This window comes from Callithrix jacchus, chromosome 16, assembly GCF_049354715.1.
Source record: "Callithrix jacchus isolate 240 chromosome 16, calJac240_pri, whole genome shotgun sequence".
Taxonomy (NCBI): Eukaryota; Metazoa; Chordata; class Mammalia; order Primates; family Cebidae; genus Callithrix; species Callithrix jacchus.
In genome coordinates, this window is record NC_133517.1 from 2,019,330 (window position 1) to 2,047,298 (window position 27,969).

The following is a 27,969-nucleotide window of genomic DNA, read 5'->3' on the forward strand; positions in this document are numbered from 1 at the left end:
ATTCAAGTGAATTAAAATTGTGGTTTTCCTGGTGAGCTGTACCGAGCGCCAGAAGGTGCTGATGTTTCCCTCTGAGTGGTAGCAACCCTCTCGGCTTCCCATTCCTTGAACTTGTGCCAGGTGCCCCTGCCAGCAAAGTCAGGTTGTGCAGGGGGACAAGACCGCGTCTCTTTCCTCAGGAAGCCATAATTTCAGTGGAGACAGACACGCACATGGCGCACCATCACGCGAACCAGAACATGACATCTGCTTTGATAGAAGTTATAAAGTGTGTTGGCGGGTGGAGATGAGGAAGGCAATTTAATTAAAATATGTCATTTTCTACACACCTGAGTGTCGTCATTGTCACAGGATCTAGAGATTACAATTATACTCTAAAAGGCTTTCGGAAAGGGAATATGCATAACGTCTCTGAGCACGCCTTAGCCACAGCAGGCTCCTCTGCTGCACTCAGCTCATGCACTCTTCAGAAAGCACCAGTGTAGCTCCTGGCCCAGATGTTGACACCCCCGAAGCCAATTTGCTGCGTTTGATTTCTGACAAGTATAGGGGAAAAGACCTATGTTCGGGCTGGAGTATTCTTGAAGAGAAGAGGACAGGTTTACAGGATGAGGTACTTCCATTTTACTGCGGCTTGTTCTTCTGGATTAGTTTTAACTGTTTGTCACGTGCAGGTGTTCGTTGTCAAATGGGAGGGGCACTCCGATCTCTCTGTATTCCTGCTGCACCCGCTCAATCATGCCCCGAACGCACATGAGGCTGCCTGGAACTGGGGAGCTCCCTGCACAGGGAAGGGCTCAGATGTCCCTCAGCAGCTCCTGGGATGTAACGAACAGTTAGAATTCCTGCATCTGCATTGTCCAAGCCTCAGTCGCCACTGCCTTGTCCCAGCAAAGTCACACTCGTCACCGTGGTGGCTGAGACTCTCCCATGAAGCGATGACAAACGTTTACTTCCTCATTATAATCTTAACATGTTGTAAGTTTAAAGGTGTGTCTACCATCAGACCTTGAGGCTCAACTATTTTATTGAAGGTTAGGTTTTCTCTTCCTTTGAAAGAGTTGCACATATTCCCAGTTGTTTGTATAAATTGCATTTTCTGGATGGTGTAGTTTTAGTGAGTACAAGGCGAAGTCTGAGATACAATTTTATTTTTCAATTTTTATTCTGCATTAAACGCAAAGCCTTCCAAGTGGGAGAGACTATGACCTAAGTACATTTCAGTTTGTTATGGTTACTGGGGAGAAAGACAATTATGGGGAGGAGAGGAGGGTATAGGAGGCCACTGTCACGAAAGGATGATGGCTTGGACCAGACGCGTGTTGAGGGAAGGAGAAAGAAGTGAGTGGGGCTGGGATAATTTGCTGGAGGTGGAATACATAAAATGAACTCATAGGTTGGGTGTGGCGGTGAGGGAAAAGGAAGTCAGGCATAACAACTTGAGCTCGGCCTAACCACGAGTGACGCCACTTAGTCTTCAGTGGGCTGAGGAACACGGGGAGAAATGGGAAAAGGAGGTGTTCCATTGTGGCTGTGCACTTTTGAGGCGTCTGGCAGGTACCCTTCGTGCCGCAGGGCAGGCGGTGAGCTGTCTTGGAGCTTCGGAGCCCAGGAAATGATCGGCGCTGGAGACACCGGTTTGGGATCAGCTAAATAAACTGCCACGAATTCATGTGTTTAGTGCCTTATTAAGTATTTAGCATATTAAGGATATTTTAAATGGCAGAAATGCATTCAAGAAATTCTGAAGGTTTTTTATTTCTTTTCAGAAATATTCCCCAGAGATTCTAACTTAAAAGACAAATTCATAAAGCATTTCACAGGTAAGTACAAAATTGATCAGTGATTCTGTTCACTAAATAAGAAGACTGTTTCAGATGACTTCGTCAGGCACTAGGGCTAAGAAGATAAATGTCTGTAAGGGACTCACAGTCCAGCTGGGGAGATGGATGGATGGATGCTACTGAGCTGTGTTAACTGTCATGTTAACCAGTCCTTAATAAGTAATAGAAGTATGAACCACGTTTTAAGGATACACAGGAAGTGGATGATAATTCTTGGCCAAGAATTACCAAGAAAGACTCTTAGTAGACACAGGATGTAAGGTGGCCTTTAAGGGATGAATGAGGCTCTCCCATGGTGAGAGGGCTTCTGCTCAGAGGAGTGCTTTGAGTACCACGAAGACGCAGGGTATGGTTTAGGTGAGGACAGGTGTGCATAGACTCCGGGTGGGCTTAGGTGGGGTTGTCTGTGGCCCTGGGCAAACATATGGCTGGAAAGGTAGGTTGGCATCATGTTGTGGATAATCTTAAGTGGCATGCTGAAGAATTCAGACTCTGTTTGCCAACCAGGCAGGGGGTAAGGAGGGAGGGGGCAATACAAATTTTTTAACAGGGAGGGACAGACTTTTATATGCTACATCTTTTGAAAAATTTTTTATTTTAGTTTTTTATGTTTTTAGACGGACTTTTGGTCTTGTTTCTGAGGCTGGAGTGCAATGGCGTGATCTTGGCTCACCGCAACCTCCGCCTCCCAGGTTCAAGTGATTCTCCTGCCTCAGCCTCCCAAGTAGCTGGGATTATAGGCATGTGCCATCACGCCTGGTTAATTTTTTTGTGTTTTTAGTAGAGATGGGGTTTCACCATGTTGGCCAGGCTGGTCTTGAACTCCTGGCCTCAAGTGATCTGTCCGCTTTGGCTTCCCAAAGTGCTGGAATTAAAAGTGTGAGCCACTGCGCCGGGCCAGAAATTTTTTATTTTTGAGACAGGCTCTGGCTCCATTCCTCAGGCTGGAGTGCACTGTGAGATCATGGCTCACTACAGCCTCAAACAAATAGACTCAAGGGATCCTCCCACCTAAGCCTCCCAAGTAGCTGGGACAGCAGTGCCATCACACGCAGCTAATGTTTTATTTTTTGTAGAGGTGGGGTCTCACTATGTTGCCCAGGTTGGTCTTGAACTCCTGGCTCAAGTGATCCTCCTGCCTCAGCCTCCCAAAGCACTGGGGTTACAGTTGTGAGCCACTGCACTGGGCCCACCTGCCACATCTTGAGCACACATAAAATCCTGTCCCGTTTTGTGCCCTAAGTTCTAGGAAATCACTGAAGTGTTTTGAACAGGACACCCTGTATTTACTATTGCCATTGCCTCTCTGTTCCCATCATCCCAGCTGCTTTTTTTTTTTTTGCACCTCAAGCCTATAATATGGGAAAGACGTGGTTTTCCCACTTAGTCAAGTCCTAGGGCCATATCTGTTTGTTAACGGGAAGGATGGTCCTGAGGATCCAGTGGAGATGCACCTGCAGGGCCCAGGGATGTGTGAGGATCCTGAGCCTCTTGAGGCAGCTCTGAGTGACACGACTGTGGACCCCATGAGAAGCAGACTCCAGAGGGAGGGAGGGATGAATATTTTGTCGTTGTTGTTTTTAGAGGTAGGATCTTACTCTGTCGCCCAGGTTGAAGTGTAGTGGTGTGATCATAGCTCACTGTAGCCTCCAACTCCTGGGCTCAAGGGATCCTCCTGCCTCAGCCTCCAGAGTAACTGAACTGGGACTATAGGCATGTGCTGCCATGCCTGGCTAATTTTGTATTTTTTTTTTTGTAAGGACAGGGTCTCGCTATGGTGCCTAGGCTGTTCTTGAACTCCTGGGCTCAAGTGATTCTCCTGTCTTGGCCTCCCAAAGTGCTGGGATTACAGATGTGAGCTGCTGCACCCCATTCAAGATGAAAGTTTTGATGGCCCCACCTTGGATTTAAAGGGAGAGACAAGGGCCGGGCGCGGTGGCTCATGCCTGTAATCCCAGCACTTTGGGAGGCCGAGGCGGGTGGATCACGAGGTCAAGAGATCGAGACCATCCTGGTCAACATGGTGAAACCCCATCTCTACTAAAAATACAAAAAATTAGCTGGGCATGGTGGCGCGTGCCTGTAATCCCAGCTACTCGGGAGGCTGAGGCAGGAGGATTGCCTGAACCCAGGAGGCGGAGGTTGCCGTGAGCCGAGATCGCACCATTGCACTCCAGCCTGGGTAACAAGAGAGAAACTCCGTCTCAAAAAAAAAAGGGAGAGACAAGGGACTTCTCAAGGCCCTGCCCATTTAAAAATTATCCTAGACACTAATAAGATGCAAATTACTATAAATAGAAAATGGAATAAATGTCTTGGCATGCAAACATTAATTGCTATTAAATAAAAACAAAGTAGAAACCAAAGATATTTATTTTTTATACTTCTCAGCCACTGGATTTGCTCTCTACACATGTTTTTTTTTTTTTTCTGTCTAGAGCTTTTTCCTTCTAATTTTTCTAGACAGTTCTCCTAAATCTGAAGATTCCATTATGTGAGACGTTGAGAATGTGGAATGAATTTGAATTTTTTTCCTAGACCAAAACTCTGCCTCCCACAGCGCCCGGGTGAAGGGAAGAGCTCTTAGGCACGTTCTTTTAAGGGCATGGAAGGATGTGAAGTGCTGTAATTTCACATCCACCCGTGAAGGGCTGGGAAACTTGTTTGGAAAACATGCCTGGGTTTATAACGAGCATTCTTTTCTGTGCTCTAGGCCCAGTCACATTTTCACCAGAATGCAGCAAACATTTCCACCGGCTCTACTACACCACCAGGGAGTGCTCAACGCCAGCTTGTAAGTAACCTGGGCGGGGCGTTTTCTTGTTTTAATTATCCAACAATAAATGCATATAATTTTAAACTTCCGATGTCTGTGGGTGGGAAGCAGTAGACTAAACAGTGCATGAGATTCTGTTTGTAACAGTGACAGTACCTCAGGTTTGTGTCAACTGTTGCCTCTGTAAGGAATGAAACCACATTCTAATTGGGAATCTATTCAAATCTGATAATAGCCAGATTTCCTGAAACACCAAAGTGTTTGTTAGGATTTAAACATCTTATCATGACTCACATTCCTTGGCATAAACAAGGTGCTCTCTCAAATAAATGAAAAAAAATGAGATGACTGTGAACTCTTGAGTAAAAATTTTCTCATAAGTTATTTGAAAGTAAATATCTTTTATATCACACGGTTTATATAATGGTGCTGGATTTTTCTGAGTAAGGACAGCATGTAAATGTTGCTATAATTCTTTTGGATACTTCAGTTACTGAAGTTAATAATAACTCTAAACATAACATTTAAGTGCTACCATTTAAAGTGTCCACATTATGATTTTGTGTGGTAACTCAAGTTGGCTGTTTCTAAATTGCTTTCTAAGCCTCAACTTTCCTTTTAAGGAAGATGAATTCAAAGCGTGTCGATTCTTTTTAACTAGATTGCTCATCTTGAGGAATATTGAATTCTACTCAGCGGGTTAAGTTGGATTTGTTATAATTTTTTCAAAAACAGCTTGTGTTTAGGCCGGTGTGGTGGCTTATGGCAGTTACCTCAGCACTTTGAGAGGCCGAGGTAGGCGGATTGCTTGAGCTCAGGTGTTTGAGACCAGCCTTAGCAATGTGGTAAAACCCTCTACCTACCAAAAATACAAAAATTAGCCAGTCTCATAATTCAGCTTCAAAATAAATATATACATAAATGGATTAAAATTCAAAAATAAAATAAAAAAATCAACTTGTATTTAATGGCTAAAGTTATAAATGGATTCCAGGCAGAATGACTGACCGTAGCCCAGCATGGTGGAGAAAGCACAGGCTTTGGGATCAAGCTTTTGGTTGGTTATGGGGTAATTAATTAACATTCTCAGGCTCTTGTCTCATCTCTAAAGTGAAGATAGAAAGAGCACCTTCCTGATTGTGTTATTAAAAGAATTGGTGAGAAAATCCATTTTCAGCACTTGATATAGTAGGCATTTATTAAATTGTAGCCATTATTATATGAATTAGTGTCAATAACATGATTCCCCCCACATTTCTAGTACTCTATACATAATTTACCTTTAAATGTTTTTCCTAGATTACAAAAGATGTGCTAGATTGTTAACAAGATTAGCAGTGAGTCCGCTGTGCTCCCAGACCTAGCAAACCTACCCTGTGAGTACATATTTTTCATGTCGTGTTTAATAGTTTAACTGTAGTTTATAAACATTTTTTCTTTTTTCTGGTTGACACATAATGATTGTGCATATTTATGGGGTACAGTATGACATTTTGTTACTTGTATGCCTCAAACATTTATTACTTTTTTGTATTGTGAACATTCAAAACCTTATTTTCCAGCTTTATAAAAAAATAAATAAATAATAGGTAGCCAGATTCACCCTACAGTGCTGCAGAGCCCCAGAACCCGTTCCTCATGTCTGTCTGTAGTTCGTAGTCACTAAACCACCTCTCCCTAGCTGTGCCTCCCCACTTCTCTTTAGCTCCTTCTTCTTCTTTTTTTTTTTTTTGAGACAGAATCTCGCTCTATTGCCCAGGCTGGAGTGCAGTGGCACCCTCTTGGCTTACTGCAACGTCTGCCTCCCAGGTTCAAGTGATTCTCATGCGTCAGCCTCCCCAGTAGCTAGGATTACAGGCATGCACCATCACACCCAGCAAATTTTGTATTTTTAGTAGAGATGGTGTTTCACCCTGTTGGCCAAGCTGGTCTTGAACTCCTGACCTTGAGTCATCTGCCCACCTTGGCCTCCCAAAGTGCTGGGATTACAAGTGTGAGCTGCCAGGCCTGGTCCTCTTTAGCTTCTAATACCCAACATTCTGCTCTCTACTTCCATGAGCTTAATTTTTTTTTTAGCTCCCTCATATGAGTGAGCATATTTATCTTTCTGTGCCTGACTTACTTCACTTAACATAATGTCCTCCAGCTTCATCCATGCTGCCTTTAATGATAACATTGTGTTCTTTTCATGGCTGAATAGTATTCCATTGTGTATGTACACCACATTTTCTTTATCCGTTAATCTATTGATGGACATTTAGGTTGATTGCCTATCTTGGCTGTTGTGAATAGTACTGCAATAAACATGGGGGTGCAGGTATCCCTTTGATATGCTGATTTCCTTTCCTTTGGATAATACCCAGTCATGGAATTTTGGGGTCATCTGGTAGTTCCATTTTCAGCTTTGTTTTGAGAAACTTCCTCACTGTTGTTCATAATGGCTGTACTATTTTACATCCCCATCAACAGTGTATAAGGGTTCCTTTTTCTCTGTGTCCTCACTAGCGTTTCTTTTTTGTCATTTTGGCAATAGCTATTCTAACTGGGATGAGATGATATCTCATTGAGGTTATGATTTGCATTTCGCTAATGATTAGTGATGTTTTGATTTTTTTCATATATTTGTTAGACATTTGTATGTCTTCTTTTGAGGAATGTCTCTTCAGATACTTCGCCCTCTTTTTAATCAGATTATCTGGTTTTTGGTGTTTAATTGTTTGTGTATTCTGGATATTAGTTCCTTGTCAGGTGAATGGTTTGCAAATATTTTCTCACATTCTACATGTTGTGTCTTCACTCTGTGAATAGTCTAATTTTCTTTCTTTCTATTTTTGAGACGGTGTCTCGCTGTTGTTACCCAGACTGGAGTGCAATGGCATGATCTCGGCTCACCACAACCTCCACCTCCTGGGTTCAAGCAATTCTCCTGCCTCAGCCTCCCGAGTAGCTGGGATTACAGGTGTACACAACCATGCCCAGCTAATTTTTTGTATTTTTAGTAGAGATAGGGTTTCACCTTGTTGACCAGGATGGTCTCGATCTCTCTACCTTGTGATCCACCTGCCTTGGCCTCCCAAAGTGCTGGGATTACAGGCATGAGCCACTGCACCCGGCCATCTAATTTTCTTAAAAAAAAAATAATATCAGAAGCCAGGAAGCCTGTTTTTGCAATACCTAGTGAATTTAATCTGTGGATTTCTCACTAAGTGTTAAAACTTGGTCTAAATGAAAAGACTGTTTTTTTTTTTTTTTTTGAGATTGAGTTTTTTTGCTTTAGTTGCCAAGGCTGGAGTGCAATGGTGCAATCTCTGCTCACTGCATCATCTGTCTCCCAGCTTCAGGTGATTCTCCTGCCTCAGCCTCCCAAGTAGCTGAGATTACACGCATGCACTACCGTGCCCAGCCAATTTTTATATTTTTAATAGAGATGGGGTTTTCCCATGTTGGTCAGGCTGGTCTCGAACTCCTGACCTCAGGTGATCCACCTGCCTTGGCCTCCCAAAGTGCTGGGATTACAGGCGTGAGCCACCGTGCCTGGCCTAAGAGTGTTTTAATGAATTAGTTTAAAATATCCTGAATAGTGATCGAATAAAGATAGTTTTTTGACAACCTTACCAGCCCTGAGTGATTTCCAAAAATCTTTCAGCATTTAGTGTTATTTTATGATTGTGCAGAAACATTATGGGGATAAACATTAGATGAACAAAATTACTTATGCAGGCCTATTTTTTAGCTTTCCAAATATCTAATAAAGATGAAACCAGGTCTTAAAACTTTGGTAGGTAGGTAGGAAACAGAGAGACTGTAGGTAAGAAACAGAGACTGTAGGTAGGTAGGAAACAGAGGGAAGATGTTGTAATAATAAGAGAAAAAGCAAACGATAAAAAAATAATGAACATGTAATTATTTCTTGCTCTAGGCTATTACAGGAGTGAAATGGCAAGTCAGAATTTTCATTCTGGCTAATTTATCCTAGAAACCCTTGGGCAATAAAGTATTTGTACAATTCTAAATAGATTGTACGTTGTAACATTCATTTTAAAAAGTAAAATCTATACAAAATACTGAAAGATACGTATTTCTTTTTTTTTTTAATTTTTTATTGGATTATAGGTTTTGGGGTACATGAGCAGAGCATGCAAGACAGTTGCGTAGGTACACACATGGCAGTGTGCTTTGCTTTTCTTCTCCCCTTCACCCACGTTTGGCATTTCTCCCCAGGCTATCCCTCCCCACCTCCCCCTCCCACTGGCCCTCCCCTTTTCCCCCCAATAGACCCCAATGTTTAGTACTCCCCTTTCTGTGTCCATGTGTTCTTATTTTTCATCACCCACCTATGAGTGAGAATATGCGGTGTTTCATTTTCTGTTCTTGTGTCAGTTTGCTGAGAATGATGTTCTCCAGATTCGTCCATGTCCCTACAAACGACACAAACTCATCATTTCTGATTGCTGCATAATATTCCATGGTGTATATGTGCCACATTTTTCCAATCTTTCTTTGCAAATATTTATCTCATGAGTTCTTCCTCGGTGTAGTGCCAAGTCAACTTTTTTTGGGTCAGCATTTCAGTACCATGGACAAGTCCTTTTAAGGCACTGGTTCCTCAGGTTGTGAAGATGGGAATGAAAGTCACAGAGGAGGCCAGGCGCCGTGGCTCAAGCCTGTAATCCCAGTACTTTGGGAGGCTGAGGCGGGTGGATCACGAGGTCAAGAGATCGAGACCATCATGGTCAACAAGGTGAAACCCCGTCTCTACTAAAAGTACAAAAAATTAGCTGGGCATGGTGGTGTGTGCCTGTAGTCCCAGCTCCTTGGGAGGCTGAGGCAGGAGAATTGCTTGAACCCAGAAGGTGGAGGCTGCGGTGAGCCGAGATCATGCCATTGCATTCCAGCCTGGGTAACAAGAGCAAAACTCCATCTCAAAAAAAAAAAAGAAAGTCATAGAGGACTTGTAGCCTAAGATTAATCATGACTATCTTGAAGTGGCCAGTACAACTCAATATATGCAAAAGAACTGTGTGGGGATTTACTTAAACCACCTCACAGTTTTGTTGTGATAACCACTGAGACAATCCTGACCTATTATTGTTGCTATACTTATAGTCTTATTTAAAAAGCTATTATTACACATTATGATAATAATTAAAACAGTTGGTTCTGCATATCTACAGTTGCTAAATTGAGAAAATTATTTTTTTAGATAAAGAAAATAAATGAGGTTATTTTAGTGGTAGGATACTTAAAATTAATTACTCTCAATCTACCTGTCTCAAAGCTTGCTTTCTTGTTCTTTCTTTCTCTTCTTTCTTTCTTTTTTTCTCTCTTTCTCTTTCTTTCTTTGTTTTGCTTTCTTGTTTCCTTGCTTGCTTTCTTCCCTCTCTTTCTTTCTTTTCTTCTTTTTCTTTTTTTGACAGGGTCTTAGTCTGTTGCCCAAGCTTGAGTGCAGTAACTTGATTATAGCTTGGTGTAGCATCAACCTCCCAGGCTCAAGTGATCCTCCCGCCTCAGCCTCTCAAGTAGCTGGGACTCTTGCTACCATGCTCAGCTAATTTCTTTTCTTTAAAGGAGACAGCATCTTATTATGTTGTCTAGGCCGGTCTTGAGCTTTTGGGCTCAAGGGACCCTCCATTCTTGGCCACCCGAAGTGTTGGTATTACAGGCATAAGCCACGTGCCATCCTCAGTGCTTTTGAATAAGGCAAAACATGAATCAAGAAAATTCACTTGGTTATCGAAATGACCTAAATCAAGTTATGTTTATTTCTTTCTTTGTTTTTAATATAGTTCAGTAAATGAGTAAATTTGCCTAAAGTCCCAAACAACACAATACTGGAAAAGTTTCCCCAAACAAGTACTGTATTATAATTTAAAATAATGTACACAAACTTACATTCTCCTGGGCTAGATCGTAGAAGACAGAGCTGCTGATAACACGACTTTTAAAAATTATAGGTTGCAGAAACTTAGTGATTTTCTCTATAGGAATTATCTGTGATAGTATCCGTTTAGAATTACTTATCTAATAATATTTACAACCAATATTACAGATTAATAAATGTTAGGGATGGCCAGGAAAGGTGGCTCACGCCTGTAATCCCAGAACTTTGGGAGGTTGAGGCGGGCAGATCATGAGGTCAGGAGTTTGAGACCAGCCTGACTAACACGGTGAAACCCTGTTTCTACTAAAAATACAAAAAGTTGGCCGGGCATGGTGGTGCGCACCTGTAATCCCAGCTACCTAGGAGGCTGAGGCGGGAGAATTTCTTGAACCCAGGAGGTGGAGGTTGCAGTGAGCTGAGATCACACCACTGTACTCCAGCCTGGGTGACAGGGTGAGACTCCATCTCAAAAAAATAAAAAAAAAATAAATAAATATTAGGGATATTTAATGAATTGTTTAAAAGATGTCAAGTTCTTTTCTGTTTTGATATGTCTAGATATCATAATCTTTAAGGGAAAAATAATTTTTTAAAGCCTCTAAAGGTACCGATCAACCTTCCTGCCCCTCTGCACACACATTAGTCTGTATTCTGAGGATTAGACTGTAAATTAGGAGTCCACAGATTCTTTAAGCAAAATAAAATAAAACTATTGAAACGGTATATATTTTTAAGTGTTCTAAAAACCAGCTCATAAATGATATGGTTCTTCTTTTCCTCCTACAGGCGTCTCCTAACACTGTACATCTAATTTGAAGAAAAAGTGCCTCAAATCATGAAAAATGTAAAAAAAACCATGAAATTTCTAGTTTTATGGATATTAAGATAAGAAAAATAAGAGAATTCCCAGAAATAACTGGTTAGCTGTGTCCTGTCATAGGATGTAGTCTTTCTTGCTCTATCTTTTTGTGTATACAGTAATTTATAATTTTATAAAACAGTTTGAATCTCATATTGAAAATTAGATGTTAAAAATTGTGTGATTCTATTTTATTTTTACTAGGTTTATTATTTTCTCTATATGGTTAACATTCTAATTAAACATTTAATTGTGTAAATTATCTCTGAGAGTACCAGTCAGAAATAATGATTTTTTTTGTATATGACTGTTAGTAATGTTTATGAGATCATCATGTACCAAGTTAAATTTTATAATTCTTATTTAATATTTAAATACATGCATTTAGAACTTGTTGTTTTTACTTGCATTAAATTGAAATGCGAATTTTATTCAAGTTGAAATATGAAAAAAAGTGTTGTTTTCTTTGAATTAAGGATGTTTGTAATAGAAGTTATGTTTTCGAAGTATGATTACTACATATGTATCGTGTATAAATAGGTATTGTTTGAATTGATCATTAGAATCCTGAGACAGTTTCTGTCTTTTGAAGTTAGAACATCTGATATTGCTGTTTTAAATACAAGCAGTCCAGTCGTTCTTGGACTGCCAAGCTGTATATCGAGGAATGAGAAGAATGTATGGGTGGCCTGGGTTTTCTGTTCAGAATGTAGCAGAATACTCTGACGTATCCAAGAAGCCTCATTTAAAACAATGACAAAAACCATGACCTACAACAAAACAATGGACGATGGCCATCCTTTTAATGAGCAGACAAAGCATGAGTTGCTTAACAAAAAATACGTAAACAGCCGCTGGCTTTATATCACTTGCCAACTGCGGTGTCGGTGTCATGAACACATGTGTATCTCTGCGCTACATGGAAGCCGTCGCTTCAAGTTTGCAGTGCCTTTGGTCTCTTCCATGACTTCCAGACGGCGTACCACGTCTGCTTGTGTATGTGTACACACATTCTCCTTTGTTCCTCGGAAATCCAAGCTTAAAAATGCCCCCTTGACTTCAGGAATGTTATGAAGCTACATTTTCAGTTTTTAGTGTTACTCGTTTTTATCTATGAGCAAAGACAACTCTGCATTATGCTATGTAATAAAGAATGAAAAAAGACTACTTTTTAGCTAATCGTACTTATCATAATAATTATAATACTACATCTGGGGAAATGAAGTAGTTTTTGATTGTAAGCATCTGGGGAGCTGAGGGCTATTTTTACAAGGTGAAGAGGCTATTGAATGATGACATAAAATAACTTACTGGTGAGACGTATTTGGCTAAAATACAGGAAATAGCCTAAAGGGGCTTCGTGGTTAATAAGATAAATGATTTCAGATGCAATTAGATTTTAAACGTTCTCAGATATGTCTAGTATGCCTCGGAAATATATTCCATGCTATATATATATTTAAAACCCACAGGTATATTAAAGGTTACTTCTCTTAAAATCATGTTTATTTTACTACGTGATGTTCATTTTCTCATTGTAATTATTTCAGTATAGAGAGGTTGAAAGGATACGAAAGAGACTTTTAATTTGTCTCCATGGAGAACATTTTCTCACATGGACGAATGAGTGATTGAAACGTGAGTAGGCTAAAACATTCATGGGGTCTTGGTAAAGTGTTATCCACACCGTCAGAGAAATGATCTCCCTGTCTCAGTGGCAAGCCAGGAGGTTAACAATGTTTTCAGAACATTCCCAGCCACATCAGCTGAGTGGGCTGTTCTCAGCGAGGCACTTACGAGATTTAGGCGGACGACCCAGGTAAGCTTGGAGCTGTCTGTGCAATCACCTAACCTGCCACTTCATTTTCCTGTACATCTTTGCTTCGAAAGGCAAAATGCAGTTAGTAAAGCTAGCCCTTGACATTCTAGAGGAGAAGAAGTGGGCTTTAAACTTGGGATGCAGAGGGGAGGTGTATGTTTTGTCATTTTCTACATGGTGAAGAATCGTTGACTGGAAAATCTAACTCTATCGAAAGTAGCTTTTCCCCACATTTCAAAATTGCTTAATTTGCTTCAAATCATTTATCAATCTATGCAACCACACCTGTTGGTTCCTTACCTGCCTCAACACAACAAATGGTGATGAATTCTCTCTACAAGAGAAGAGACTGTCTTCTGAAGCATTTCCAGAGCCTCCAAAGATGCCTGGTTCATGGAAGGTACTTTGTGTAGTGAAAAAATAAATAATCATCTCATACTCCAATGAATGCGATTAAAGAATACCCCGGAATGGTCACAGAAGGCAGGCAGTGATTTACGAAGCACTATTAAGCAGTTGTCTAGTGACTCATGAAAACTTATGCTTTATATGAAAACATGGTGTCTACCCACTTCATTTCTACCCTGTAACTGCTTTAACTGATCCAACTCATGGATATAAGGAACACTTCTACGCTGGCATTGACACTCAAGGCCTGTGGGCCAGGTGATTAACACAAGTGATCTGATGGTACCTGGCCTGGGGTGGGGCAGGTTTACCACCCGCTGCATCTTACTGGCCTATGCTGCTAACTGAGAATGCAGCCTTCCTTTTGATTTTTCTAGGAAAACTGCAATCTGGATTTTTTTCTTTTTTTTTTGGAGACGGAGTTTCGCTCTTGTTACCCAGGCTGGAGTGCAATGGTGCGATCTCGGCTCACCGCAACCTCCGCCTCCTGGGTTCAGGCAATTCTCCTGCCTCAGCCTCCTGAGTAGCTGGGATTACAGGCACGTGCCACCATGCCCAGCTAACTTTTTGTGTTTTTAGTAGAGATGGGGTTTCACCATGTTGACCAGGATGGTCTCGATCTCTTGACCTCGTGATCCACTCGCCTCGGCCTCCCAAAGTGCTGGGATTACAGGCGTGAGCCACCACCTTATGTGAAACATCTCAGTTTCTAAATGTTGGCATTTACTAGAAAAATTCCAATGTATATGCCAGCCAAATAAAAAAATTTGGAGCCCTATTTGGCTCAGGAGCTGCTATTATTTGACAGCTGATGGGCAGTTTTCTGTCTGGTCCTTATGGAGATTTAGTGATTAGTTTTATATTTGTGCCTTGGCTTCGGCCTGGCAGCTCCGTAGTACCCTGCTCCTGGGGAGCTTTCTCCTGGGCTCCTTCTGTGTAGCCTCCGGCAAGGTAAACCACATCTCCACGTCTTTCACAGAACCCTGCGGTACCTCTTGACCTTCAACAAAGGTAAGTCTTAGCCTCTTCAGTGTGTGCCAATCATAAGTGGGGAGGTTGATGAAGGCAGAGAAGTGCAGGGAGGAAGTGAGAGATAGAGATAGAGATACATAGATAGACGGTTTGAGATAAATATACTGCTCTATTTACCTATCTGCATCTAGCCAGGTGTATTAGGTACTCTTAGAGGGACAGAATTAATAGGATGTGTAGGTATGTGCATGTATATATATATATATGTATATATATATATATATGAGAGTTTATTAATATGATGTGTATATATATATATATGAGAGTTTAATAGGCTGTGTATATATATATGAGTTTGTTAATAGGATGTGTATATATATATGAGAGTTTATTAATAGGATGTGTATATATATATATGAGAGTTTATTAATAGGATGTGTATATATATATGAGAGTTTATTAATAGGATGTGTATATATATATGAGAGTTTATTAATAGGATGTGTATATATATATGAGAGTTTATTAATAGGATGTGTATATATATATGAGAGTTTATTAATAGGATTTGTATATATATATATGAGAGTTTATTAATAGGATGTGTATATATATATGTGAGTTTATTAATAGGATGTGTATATATATATGAGAGTTTATTAATAGGATGTGTATATATATATGAGAGTTTATTAATATGATGTGTATATATATATGAGAGTTTATTAATAGGATGTGTATATATATATGAGAGTTTATTAATAGGATGTGTATATATACATATGAGAGTTTATTAATAGGATGTGTATATATATATATATGAGAGTTTACTAATAGGATGTGTATATATATATATATATGAGAGTTTATTAATAGGATGTGTATATATATATGAGAGTTTATTAATAGGATGTGTATATATACATATGAGAGTTTATTAATATGATGTGTATATATATATATATGAGAGTTTAATAGGATGTGTATATATATATGAGTTTGTTAATAGGATGTGTATATATATATGAGAGTTTATTAATAGGATGTGTATATATATATGAGAGTTTATTAATAGGATGTGTATATATATGAGAGTTTATTAATAGGATGTGTATATATATATGAGAGTTTATTAATAGGATTTGTATATATATATATGAGTTTGTTAATAGGATGTGTATATATATATGAGAGTTTATTAATAGGATGTGTATATATATATGAGAGTTTATTAATAGGATGTGTATATATATATGAGAGTTTATTAATAGGATGTATATATATATGTGAGAGTTTATTAATAGGATGTGTATATATATATATGAGAGTTTATTAATAGGATGTGTATATATATATGAGAGTTTATTAATAGGATTTGTATATATATATATGAGTTTGTTAATAGGATGTGTATATATATATATGAGAGTTTATTAATAGGATGTGTATATATATATGAGAGTTTATTAATAGGATGTGTATATATATATGAGAGTTTATTAATAGGATGTGTATATATATATATGAGTTTATTAATAGGATGTGTATATATATATGAGAGTTTATTAATAGGATGTGTATATATATATGAGAGTTTATTAATAGGATGTGTATATATATATGAGAGTTTATTAATAGGATGTGTATATATATATATGAGAGTTTATTAATAGGATGTATATATATATGAGAGTTTATTAATAGGATGTGTATATATATATATGAGAGTTTATTAATAGGATGTATATATATATGAGAGTTTATTAATAGGATGTGTATATATATATATGAGAGTTTATTAATAGGATGTGTATATATATATATGAGTTTATTAATAGGATGTGTATATATATATGAGAGTTTATTAATAGGATGTGTATATATATATGAGAGTTTATTAATAGGATGTGTATATATATATGAGAGTTTATTAATAGGATGTGTATATATATATGAGAGTTTATTAATAGGATGTGTATATATATATGAGAGTTTATTAATAGGATTTGTATATATATATGAGAGTTTATTAATAGGATGTGTATATATATATGTGAGTTTATTAATAGGATGTGTATATATATATGAGAGTTTATTAATAGGATGTGTATATATATATGAGAGTTTATTAATATGATGTGTATATATATATATGAGAGTTTATTAATAGGATGTGTATATATATATGAGAGTTTATTAATAGGATGTGTATATATACATATGAGAGTTTATTAATAGGATGTGTATATATATATATGAGAGTTTACTAATAGGATGTGTATATATATATATATATGAGAGTTTATTAATAGGATGTGTATATATATATGAGAGTTTATTAATAGGATGTGTATATATACATATGAGAGTTTATTAATATGATGTGTATATATATATATATGAGAGTTTAATAGGATGTGTATATATATATGAGTTTGTTAATAGGATGTGTATATATATATGAGAGTTTATTAATAGGATGTGTATATATATATGAGAGTTTATTAATAGGATGTGTATATATATGAGAGTTTATTAATAGGATGTGTATATATATATGAGAGTTTATTAATAGGATTTGTATATATATATATGAGTTTGTTAATAGGATGTGTATATATATATGAGAGTTTATTAATAGGATGTGTATATATATATGAGAGTTTATTAATAGGATGTGTATATATATGAGAGTTTATTAATAGGATGTATATATATATGTGAGAGTTTATTAATAGGATGTGTATATATATATATGAGAGTTTATTAATAGGATGTGTATATATATATGAGAGTTTATTAATAGGATTTGTATATATATATATGAGTTTGTTAATAGGATGTGTATATATATATATGAGAGTTTATTAATAGGATGTGTATATATATATGAGAGTTTATTAATAGGATGTGTATATATATATGAGAGTTTATTAATAGGATGTGTATATATATATATGAGAGTTTATTAATAGGATGTGTATATATATATGAGAGTTTATTAATAGGATGTGTATATATATATGAGAGTTTATTAATAGGATGTGTATATATATATGAGAGTTTATTAATAGGATGTGTATATATATATATGAGAGTTTATTAATAGGATGTATATATATATGAGAGTTTATTAATAGGATGTGTATATATATATATGAGAGTTTATTAATAGGATGTGTATATATATATGAGAGTTTATTAATAGGATGTGTATATATATATGAGAGTTTATTAATAGGATGTGTATATATATATGAGAGTTTATTAATAGGATGTGTATATATATATATGAGAGTTTATTAATAGGATGTATATATATATGAGAGTTTATTAATAGGATGTGTATATATATATATGAGAGTTTATTAATAGGATGTATATATATATGAGAGTTTATTAATAGGATGTGTATATATATATATGAGAGTTTATTAATAGGATGTGTATATATATATATGAGTTTATTAATAGGATGTGTATATATATATGAGAGTTTATTAATAGGATGTGTATATATATATGAGAGTTTATTAATAGGATGTATATATATATGTGAGAGTTTATTAATAGGATGTGTATATATATATATGAGAGTTTATTAATAGGATGTGTATATATATATGAGAATTTATTAATAGGATGTGTGTATATATATATATATATATGAGAGTTTATTATTAAGTATTAACTTGCAGAATCACAAGGTCCCACAATAGGCTGTCTGTGAGCTGAGGAGCAAGGAAAGCCAGTCTGAGTCCCAGAACTGAAGAACTTGGAGTCTGATATTTGAGGGCAGGAAGCAGCTAGCACGGGAGAAAGATGTAAGCTGAGAGGCCAAGTTCATCTCTTTTTTTTTCACATTTTTTTGCCTGCTTTATATTTGCTGGAAGCCGATTAGATGGTGCCCACAGATTAAGGTTGGATCTGCCTTCCCCAGCCCACTGACTCAAATGTTCATCTCTCTTTTGGCAGCACCCACACAGACACACCCAGAATTAATACTTTGTATCCCTCAATCCAATGAAGTTGACGCTCAGTATTAACTATCACAAGTCTGTCCCTTGTCAACTTGAACCCATGCACATCTTCTGAGATCATATGTAATCTTCAAATTAAAGCAATAATTAGGTCATAATCACACCTAATGTGATACAACTATCCTTGTACAACCGGAAACTCACCAGTCCCCAACTCAAATACTATTACATAAAGTTAACAATACCTAAGTACTGATATGAAGTCAGTAAATCTTATGTCACACGATAAAGGAAAAGGAACTAAAACGAAGACATTTTCTTAGTACACGTGCATACATGCGCAAACATGCCCTTAACAAAAGGAGGAGGAAATACTCATGACGGTTCCAGTGCTCGTTTCTGGAGCTGGTCACGTGCTTGGCGCTGGTATTGATGGCTGTCTTCCACCACCCATTCCACATTTCCCTGTCTGCAGCAGGCACCTCAGCAGGCCGTGTTTTTTTTTTTTTTTTTTTTTCCCTGGTAGAGTGACCCAAACCTTCATTCCTGAGAGGTCTGGACCATGTGTAGCCCTGCCTGGATGGGGCTGTTGTAGTTTCCCATCAAAGGACATGGTAATACTAACAGATGCCCTAGTGGAGCTCCTGTGTTTCACGCATAAGCTTCCTTACTTCCATCATGGAGTAGTAGATGGATTTCATCTCGACAGACCCAGTCAATCACCTCAGCCAACACTGTAACTCCCTTCTTAGCCTGTTGAGTTAAAGATAGGAGGAGCCCCAAGTGTCCAGCTGCTAATCTTAACTTCCAGTTTGATGGAATGGCTGCTATGTCTCCTGGTGGCAGTGTTCCTCCCTCTGGAACTAAGACCTCTAGGCCAGCAGAATGTAATGTCTCAAGAATAGGAAGCAAATTTTTGTAGTAGATCACTAGTGAAAGTGCCACTTTCACTTCCGCCCCTTGATTCCTGGACCCACGAATCTTGGCTATAAGAGAAACAGACCATATACTGAATGCTGATTCAGAGCATACACGGCCTTCTGGAGAACTTTGCCTCAAGCCTGCAAAGTATTGTTGCTTAGTTGGCGTTGTAATTGTGACCTCAAAGGCCATTCCGCTGTTCTATCAATCCAGGTGCTTCAAGATGAGGGGGAACATGGTAAGACCAGTGGATTCCATGAATATGAGCCCACTGCCGTACTTCTTTAGTGGTAAAGTGAGTGCCTTGGGCAGAAGCATTGCTTGCAGGATAGGCAAACCCATACCCGGAGTAAGTGTCCATTATAGTGAGGACAAACCTCTCCCTTCTCCATGATGGAAGAGGTACAATGTAATCAATCTGCCACCAGGTAGCTGGCTGATCACCCCGAGAAATGGTGCCATATCGTGGGCTCAGGATTGGTCTCTGCTGCCGGCAAATTGGGCACCCAGCAGCGGCTGTAGCCAGGTCAGCCTTGGTGAATGGGAGTCCGTGTTGCTTAGCCCATGTGTAATCTCCATCTCTGCCACCATGGGGAATTTGTTCATGGGCCCATAGGGCGATGACGGGGTGGCTAGGAAAAGAGACTGAGTGGTGTCCACAGAACGGGTCATCCTACCACTTGATTATTAAACTCCTCCTCTGCTGACATCACCGTTGGTGAGCACTCACATGGAATACAAATATCTTCACTTCACCACTCAGGGAGGTTTATGCACATACCTCTTCCCCAAATTTATTTGTCACCAATTTTTCAATCATGTTTCTTCTAAGTCTGCGACCATCCAGCCAAACCATTGGCTATAGTCCAAGAATCAGTATATAATTGCACATCTGGCAATTTGTCCTTCCATGTAAAGTGCACAGCCAGGTGCACTGCTCAAAGTTCTGCCCACTGGGAAGATTTCCCTCCACTGCTATCCTTCAGGGACATAGTAGGTAGGGACTGTAGTGCTGAGCTGTCCACTTTCAGGTGGTGCCTGAGTACTGTGCAGAACCATCTGTGAACCAGGCCCTAGTCTTCTTTTCCTCTGTCACCCGATCGTAGGGAACTTCCCATGAGGCCATTGGTGCAGGCTAGGGGACAGGAGGCAGGGTGGCGGGAGTGAGGACCATGGGCGTTTGAGCCACTTCCTCGGGTAACTTACTCGTGCCTTCAGGATGTGCTCGAGCCGGATCACACATGTACCACCTCCATTTGGGGTATGTGAAATGCTGCTGTGCATGACCAACTTTATGACTAGATGAGTCAGAGAGCACCCAGTTCATGATCGGCAGTTCAGGTCTCATGCGGACTTGACGACCCAGAGTCAAACGTTCAGTTTCCACCAAAGCCCAGTAGCAGGCCAAGGGCTGTCTCTCAAAAGGAGAGTAGTTTTCTGCAGAAGATGGTCTTGTTCCAAAATCCTAGAGGCCTCCAGCAGCCTGGACCTGTCGGGTCATTTGATGATGGGCTGGAGTCACACACCCAAATGAGGAATGCATTGCCTCCAAAATCCAAATAGACTCGTTAGGCATTGTGCCTGTTTCTTGGTTGTAGGAGGGGCCAAATGCAGCAACTTATGCTCACCTTAGAAGGAATATCTTGACACCACTGGACCCCTAAAATTTTACTGATGTAGAAGCTCCCTGAATTTTATGTGGGTTTGTTTCCCATCCTCTGCGACACAAATGTCTCACCGGTAAGTCCAGTGTGTTTGCTACTTCCTGCTCATTGGCTCCCACAGCACAGTGTCATCAGTGCAATGGACCAGGGCAATATCTCATGGAAGCAAAAAGCAGTCAAGGTCTCTCTGAATAAGATCAAGATGCAAAGCCAGAGAGGTGATGCTTTGCCATGCTGTTTACAATAGCAAAGACATGACTCAATCTAGGTACCCATCAATGGTGGGTTGGATAGAGAAAATGTGGCACATACACAACCATGAAATACTATGCAGCCATATGAAAGAATGAATGATTTGTCATCACTGATTCGGCATCTTGGTGCTGCTCTTGTAATAGTGAGTGAGTTTTTTTTTTTTTTTTTTTTTGAGATGGAGTTTCACTCTTGTTACCCAGGCTGGAGTGCAATGGCATGATCTCGGCTCACCACAACCTCCGCCTCCTGGGTTCAGGCAATTCTCCTGCCTCAGCCTCCTGAGTAGCTGGGATTACAGGCATGCGCCACCGTGCCCAGCTAATTTTTTGTATTTTTAGTAGAGACGGGGTTTCACCATGTTGACCAGGATGGTCTTGATCTCTTGACCTTGTGGTCCACCCGCCTCGGCCTCCCAAAGTGCTGGGATTACAGGCTTGAGCCACCGCGCCCGGCCTGTGAGTGAGTTCTTATTGGACCTGGGGGTGCGTGGCACCTCTGTGCCTCTCTCTTGCTCCTCGTCTGGCCATATGATGTTTTTGATTCTCTTTTGCCTTTTGCTTAGATTATAAGCTTCCGGAGGCTTCCCCAGTGGCAGAACAGATGCCAACACCATGCTTCCTATAAAGCCTGCAGAAGTGGGAGCCTGCAGAACTCTCTTCTTTATAAATTACTCAATCACTGGTATTACTTTATAGCAATGCAAGAATGGCCTAACACAGAATGGATATTATTAAGAGGTCAAAAAAGAACACATGTTGGCATGGGTGTGGAGAAAAGAAAATTTTTATACATTGCTCATAGGAAAGCACATTAGTTCAACCTCTATGAACAGTAGTAGGGAGATTTCTCAAATAACTAAAAATAGAACTACAATTTGACTCAGCAATCCTACTATTTGGTACCTACCCAAAGGAAAAGAAATTATTACATTAAAAATATGCCTGTACAGGAATGTGTATCACAGCACTATTACCAACCTATGAGTCTATCAATGATTGGATAAAAGATATATATATATATAGTCTAAAAGGAAATACTATGTAACCCCAAAACAGAATAAAATCATGTCCTCTGCAGCTACATGGATGGAGCTAGAGGCCATTATCCTAAGTGAACTAACTCAGAGACAAAAAAACCAAATACCACACGTTTAAATGAGGGCTAAACAGTGGGCACACATGGTCATAAAGATGGAAATAGTAGACACTGGGAACTCCAAAACAGAGGAGGATCGTGGGGAGGTTAAAAAATAACTTGTTCGGGGCCAGGTGCGGTGGCTCAAGCCCGTAATCCCAGCACTTTGGGAAGCTGAGGCAGGTGGATCACGAGGTCAAGAGATCGAGACCATCCTGGTCAACATGGTGAAACCCCGTCTCTATTAAAAATACAAAAAATTAACTGGGCACGGTAGCACGTGCCTGTAATCCCAGCTACTCGGGAGGCTGAGTCAGGAGAATTGCCTGAACCCAGGAGGCGGAGGTTGTGGTGAGCCGAGATAGCGCCATTACACTCCAGCCTGGGGAAATAACAAGAGCGAAACTCTGTCTCAAAAAAAAAAAAAAGAAAAAAAAAGAAGGATAACCTGTCCGGTATAATGTTCACTATTCAGGTAACGAGCACACTAGAATCCCAATCTTCACCAGTACACAGCACACTCTTGTAACAAAGAAGCACATGTACCCTGGATCTAAAACAAAATAATAAATAAACTAGAATTGATATTGTTAAAATGAGACCACCTGAAACAATCTACAGATTTAATACAATCCCTTTCAAAATACCAATAGCATTCTCCATAGAAGAGAAAAATATCTTAATGTTTGCATGAAACCACGAATGGCCCTGAACAGCCAAAGCAATTCTGAGCAAAAATAACTACTAGACTTCAAAATATACTACAAAACTATAGTAACCAAAACATCATGATATTGGTACCATGGTACTGGCCAAAAAACAGACAAATAGCCCAGTTTAATAGAATAGAGAACCCAGAAATCAATCCACATATCTACGGTCAACTGATTTGTGACAAAGGTCCCAAGAACACTCACTGGGGAAAGGACAGTGTTGGGGAAACTGGAAATCCATGCCCAGAAGAATGATATGACTCCCGCCTCTCATGTTATACCAGAATCAACACAAGGTGGGTTAAATAACTAAGTGTGAGACCTAAAACTGTAAAACTACTAGATGAAAACATAGAAAAAATGCTTCAGGGCATTGGTCTGGGTAAAAATTTTATGAATAATATCTCAAAAGCACAGCACAAAGCAAAAAAAAAAAAAAAACCCAAATGGGATTATATCTTTCATTTTGTTCTTTCTTTTTAGCAGACTTTTAAATTTTATTTTAGTATCCAACAAATGGGATTATATCGAACTAAAAAGCATTTGTGGAAAGTGAAAAAATAACCTATAGAATGGGAAAAAAGCACTTGCTATTCACTTATTCACTTGACAGGGGAATAGCCCTCAGAACATACAAGGAGTCCAAACGTGTCAACAGAAAAAACAACAATTTGTGTAAAAGACGGGCAAAATTTCTGAACAGAAATTCCTCAAAGGAAGACATACAAATGGCTAACAAATATATATATATAAATGCTAAACATCACTAATCATCACTAAACATCACTAATCATCAGCAAAATGCAAATCAAAACCACAATGAGGTATCATCTCAGCGCCATTAGGAGGGCCGTACTAAAGAAGATATGCATGTGGCCAACGAGCATATGAAAAAATGCTCAACATCACTCATCATTAGAGAAAGGCAGTGGAAACCACAGTGAAACATCACCTCACACTAGTCAGAGCGGCTACTGTTAAAAATGCTCATCATCACTCATCATTAGAGAAAGGCAATGGAAACCACAGTGAAACATCACCTCACACTAGTCAGAGGGTCTACTGTTAAAAAGCTAAAAAGTAGCAGATGCCGGTGAGGCTGCAGAGGAAAGGGAACATTTACACGTTGCTGGTGGGAGGTAAACTGGCTCAGTCATTGTGGAAAGCAGCGTGGCAACTCCTCAAAGAACTTAAAACAGAATTACCATGTGACCCAGCAATGTCATTGCTGAGTATGTACCCACAGGGAAATAAATCAGTCTACCGTAAAGACCCGTGCACGCGTGCGTTCATTGCAGCACCATTCACAAGAGCAAAGCCGTGGAATCAATCTAGATGCCCATCAGTGGTGGACTGGATGAAGAAAACCTGATACATAAACACCATGGAATACTATGCAGGCGGGAAAAGAATGAGATCATGTTATTTTCAGCAACATGAATGGAGCTGGAGGCCATTCTCCTAAGCAAACTAACACAGGAACAGAAAACCAAATACTGCGTGTTCTTGCTTATAAGTGGGAGGTAAATATTGAGCACCCATGGATACAAAGAAGGGAGCAACAGACACCAAGGCCTACTTGAGGATGAAGGGTGGGAGGAGGGTGAGGATCAAAAAGCTACCTGTGGGGTACTATGCTTATTACCTGGGTGACAAAATCTGTACACCAAGTCCTGGGACACAAGTTTACATAGGTAACAAGAAACAAGGTAACAAACCTGCAGACGTGTCCCTGAATCTAAGATCACAGTTAAGGCTAGACATGGTGGCTCACACCTGTAATCCCAGCACTTTGGGAAGCCGAGGTAGGAGGATCAGTTGAGGTCAGGAGCTTGAGATCAGCCTGGTCAAGATGGTGAAATCCCATCTCTACTAAAAATAGAAACATGAGCCAGGCATGGTGGCGGGCACCTGCAATCCCAGCTACTCTGGAGGCTGAGGCAGGGAATCACTTGAATCCAGGAGGTGGAGATTGCAGTGAGTTGAGATTGTATCACTGTACTTCAGCTTGGGTGACAGAGCAAAATTTTGTCTCAATAAATAAATAAAGGGACATGGATGAACCTGGAAACCATCATTCTCAGCAAACTGACACAAGAACAGAAAATTAAACACCACATGTTCTCACTCATAGGCGGGTGTTGAACAATGAGAACACACGAACACAGGGAGGGGAGCATCACACACTGGGGTCTGTCCGGGGGAAATAGGGGAGGGACAGCAGGGGGTGGGGAGTTGGGGAGAGATAACATGGGGAGAAATGCCAGATATAGGTGAAGGGGAGGAAGGCAGCACATCACACTGCCATGTGTGTACCTATGCAACTACCTTGCATGCTCTTCACATGTACCCCAAAACCTAAAATGCAATTAAAATAAATAAATAAATAGACAAATAAAAAAATAAAAGTTAAGAATGCAATTTTTTAAATCAATTTTTTAAAAAGTTTAATAAAAATCTGTTTTAGTCAATCCAAAACATAGAAATAAATACATTAAAATTTTTTTGATTTTATAAAGCATATTTATATACATGTTAAAGGTCCCTTTGGTTCCAAGAAACAGAAACAATCTGATTTAGATCAAGCAAACAGAGATACTCTATGGGGCCGAGTTAGAAGGGCAACCCTTGGGTTCAAATGTGGCCGCTGGAAGGACAAGAATTGGAAAGCTCCCGGAAACTTGGCAGTGAGAATCTGCAGACCTTCCTTGAAACACGTTGCCGTAAGATTCAGTTCTCACCGTCCTCACTTCTACATCCCCTCCGAAGCGGAAGTTCTCGGCGAGGAGAATCTGAGTGACTCGGACTGGATGAGGTGTTGACAGCCAGGAGTGGGCTTTTCCTGGGAAATAAAACTGCAATCCCCTCGCCACTTTGTCCCCCAGAGGGCCAACATTTCCAGCAGGCTGTCAAAGGTGCTTCTGTGAAATACTGAACATCTCTTCAATCCATTTGCTTGAGTTAAATACCAAGCTATAATAAGCTATAAGAAGCTATAATAGGGACAAGAAGGAAGAAGGTGTCTTCTGTTTATTTTACTAATTCCACTGCGTTGCTGATGTATTGCCAGTGTGCAAAAGGGCCTTTAGAGAGTCATGGAATGTACTTGGTTTGCTCTAAAGAATTAGAATCTCACTTAATCATCATTTGGAGTTATGTTATTATTATTAAAACGGCAGCTTCCAAAATTAGAATTTTAGTTCTGCAGCCTTAAAACATGTGTGCAATGACTTAAAATATGAAAATATTAATACATGAATTTCTGACCTGTGTTCTAATGAAAATGACTTCATGATGCTTATTAGAGTCAAACCTAGACAATAACCATTTATTTTTGAATGTACAGCATGTGCCAAACATTAGGCTGGGAAGTTTCTCATGTTTGTTAATTTTGAAAGCACTCTAGGAGGTAGATATCTTCAGTGTTCAGTGTTGTTTTAAAGATAAAGAGACTGAAGCCAAGAGATTTTTAAAAACTTCCTCAAATTTAAACAGATACCAAGTAGCAGAGTTAAGATTTAGTGAAGGTTTTTTGACTGTAAGTCTGACGTTCTTTGGACTGTATTACACTGCCTCAGATGGTATAAATCTTTCCAGTTGGGTGCGAGTCCAGTGGGCACGTTGTTACTCCTGGGATGGAAGTGCTAGTGACTGTGGGGCAGATTGGAGTGGGAGTGCAGTTCATGAATCAGCTTGAACAGAGAGGATGAGTTATGTTAAGAAAAAAAAAAAAAAAGCACCAAAGGCATAACCAGAAAAGGCAAAAGCATGCAGAAAATCTTAGATGCGAGTCCAGGGCACAGCAGAGACATAGCATTGGTATCTGGGAAGGTACAGACAGAGTAGAGGAGATTTGACGAGGCTGTGGTTAAAATATTTAAGAGCTAGGCATGGTGGCTTATGTCTGTAAACCCAGTACTCAGGAGGCCAAGAGTTTAGCAGCCTGGGCAATGTGGTGAGATCCCGTCTGTACAAAAAATTAAAAATTTAGCCAGATGTTGTGGTGTGGGCCTGCAGTCCCAGCTACTCAGGAGGCTGAGGCAGGAGGATTGCTTGAACCTGGCAGGTGGAGGCTGCCGTGTGCCGTGATCACACCACTGCACTCGAGCCTGGGGGACAATGTAAAATGCTGTCTCAAAAAAAAGAAAAGACATTTAAGAAGCAGTGTGTGAACAGGAGTAGATTAGACATATTGAGGTACACAGGGCAGGAACAGGCTGGGGTTCACAGATCAAAAGGGATGATGAGGAGCTGGATGTCTTTCTTTCTTTCTTTTCTTTCTCTCTTTCTCTCTTTCTCTCTCTCTTTCTCTCTTTCTCTCTCTCTCTCTCTCTCTCTCTCTCTTTCTCTCTTTCTTTCTTTCTTTCTTTCTTTCATCTTTTTTTTGAGACGGAGTTTCACTCTTGTTTCCCAGGCTGGAGTGCAATGGTGCGATCTCGGCTCACCGCAACCTCCGCCTCCTGGATTCAGGCAATTCTCCTGCCTCAGCCTCCTGAGTAACTGGGATTACAGGCACGCACCACCATGCCCAGCTAATTTTTTTGTATTTTTAGTAGAGACGGGGTTTCACCATGCTGACCAGGATGGTCTCGATCTCTTGACCTCGTGATCCACCCGCCTCGGCCTCCCAAAGTGCTGGGATTACAGGCTTGAGGCACCGCGCCCGGCCTTCTTTCTTTCTTCCTTCCTTTCTTTCTCTCTTTTCTTCTTTCTTTCTTTCTTCTGCACTTTGTCAAGCTGCAC

The 27,969-nt window shown here is 39.6% G+C and overlaps 1 protein-coding gene across 1 annotated transcript in view; it reads left to right on the plus strand.

Moving 5' to 3' along the window:
• ALKAL1 (ALK and LTK ligand 1) overlaps positions 1-12,816 on the plus strand; it is a 28,416-nt gene extending 15,600 nt beyond the window's left edge. Inside the window, exons 2-5 of the mRNA XM_002758893.5 lie at positions 1,770-1,823; positions 4,558-4,638; positions 5,920-5,996; positions 11,288-12,816. Of these exons, the coding sequence (XP_002758939.2) occupies positions 1,770-1,823; positions 4,558-4,638; positions 5,920-5,984 (200 nt within the window). The 3' untranslated portion in view covers positions 5,985-5,996; positions 11,288-12,816. The remainder of the gene's footprint in view (positions 1-1,769; positions 1,824-4,557; positions 4,639-5,919; positions 5,997-11,287) is intronic.
• The last annotated feature ends 15,153 nt before the right edge of the window (positions 12,817-27,969 follow it).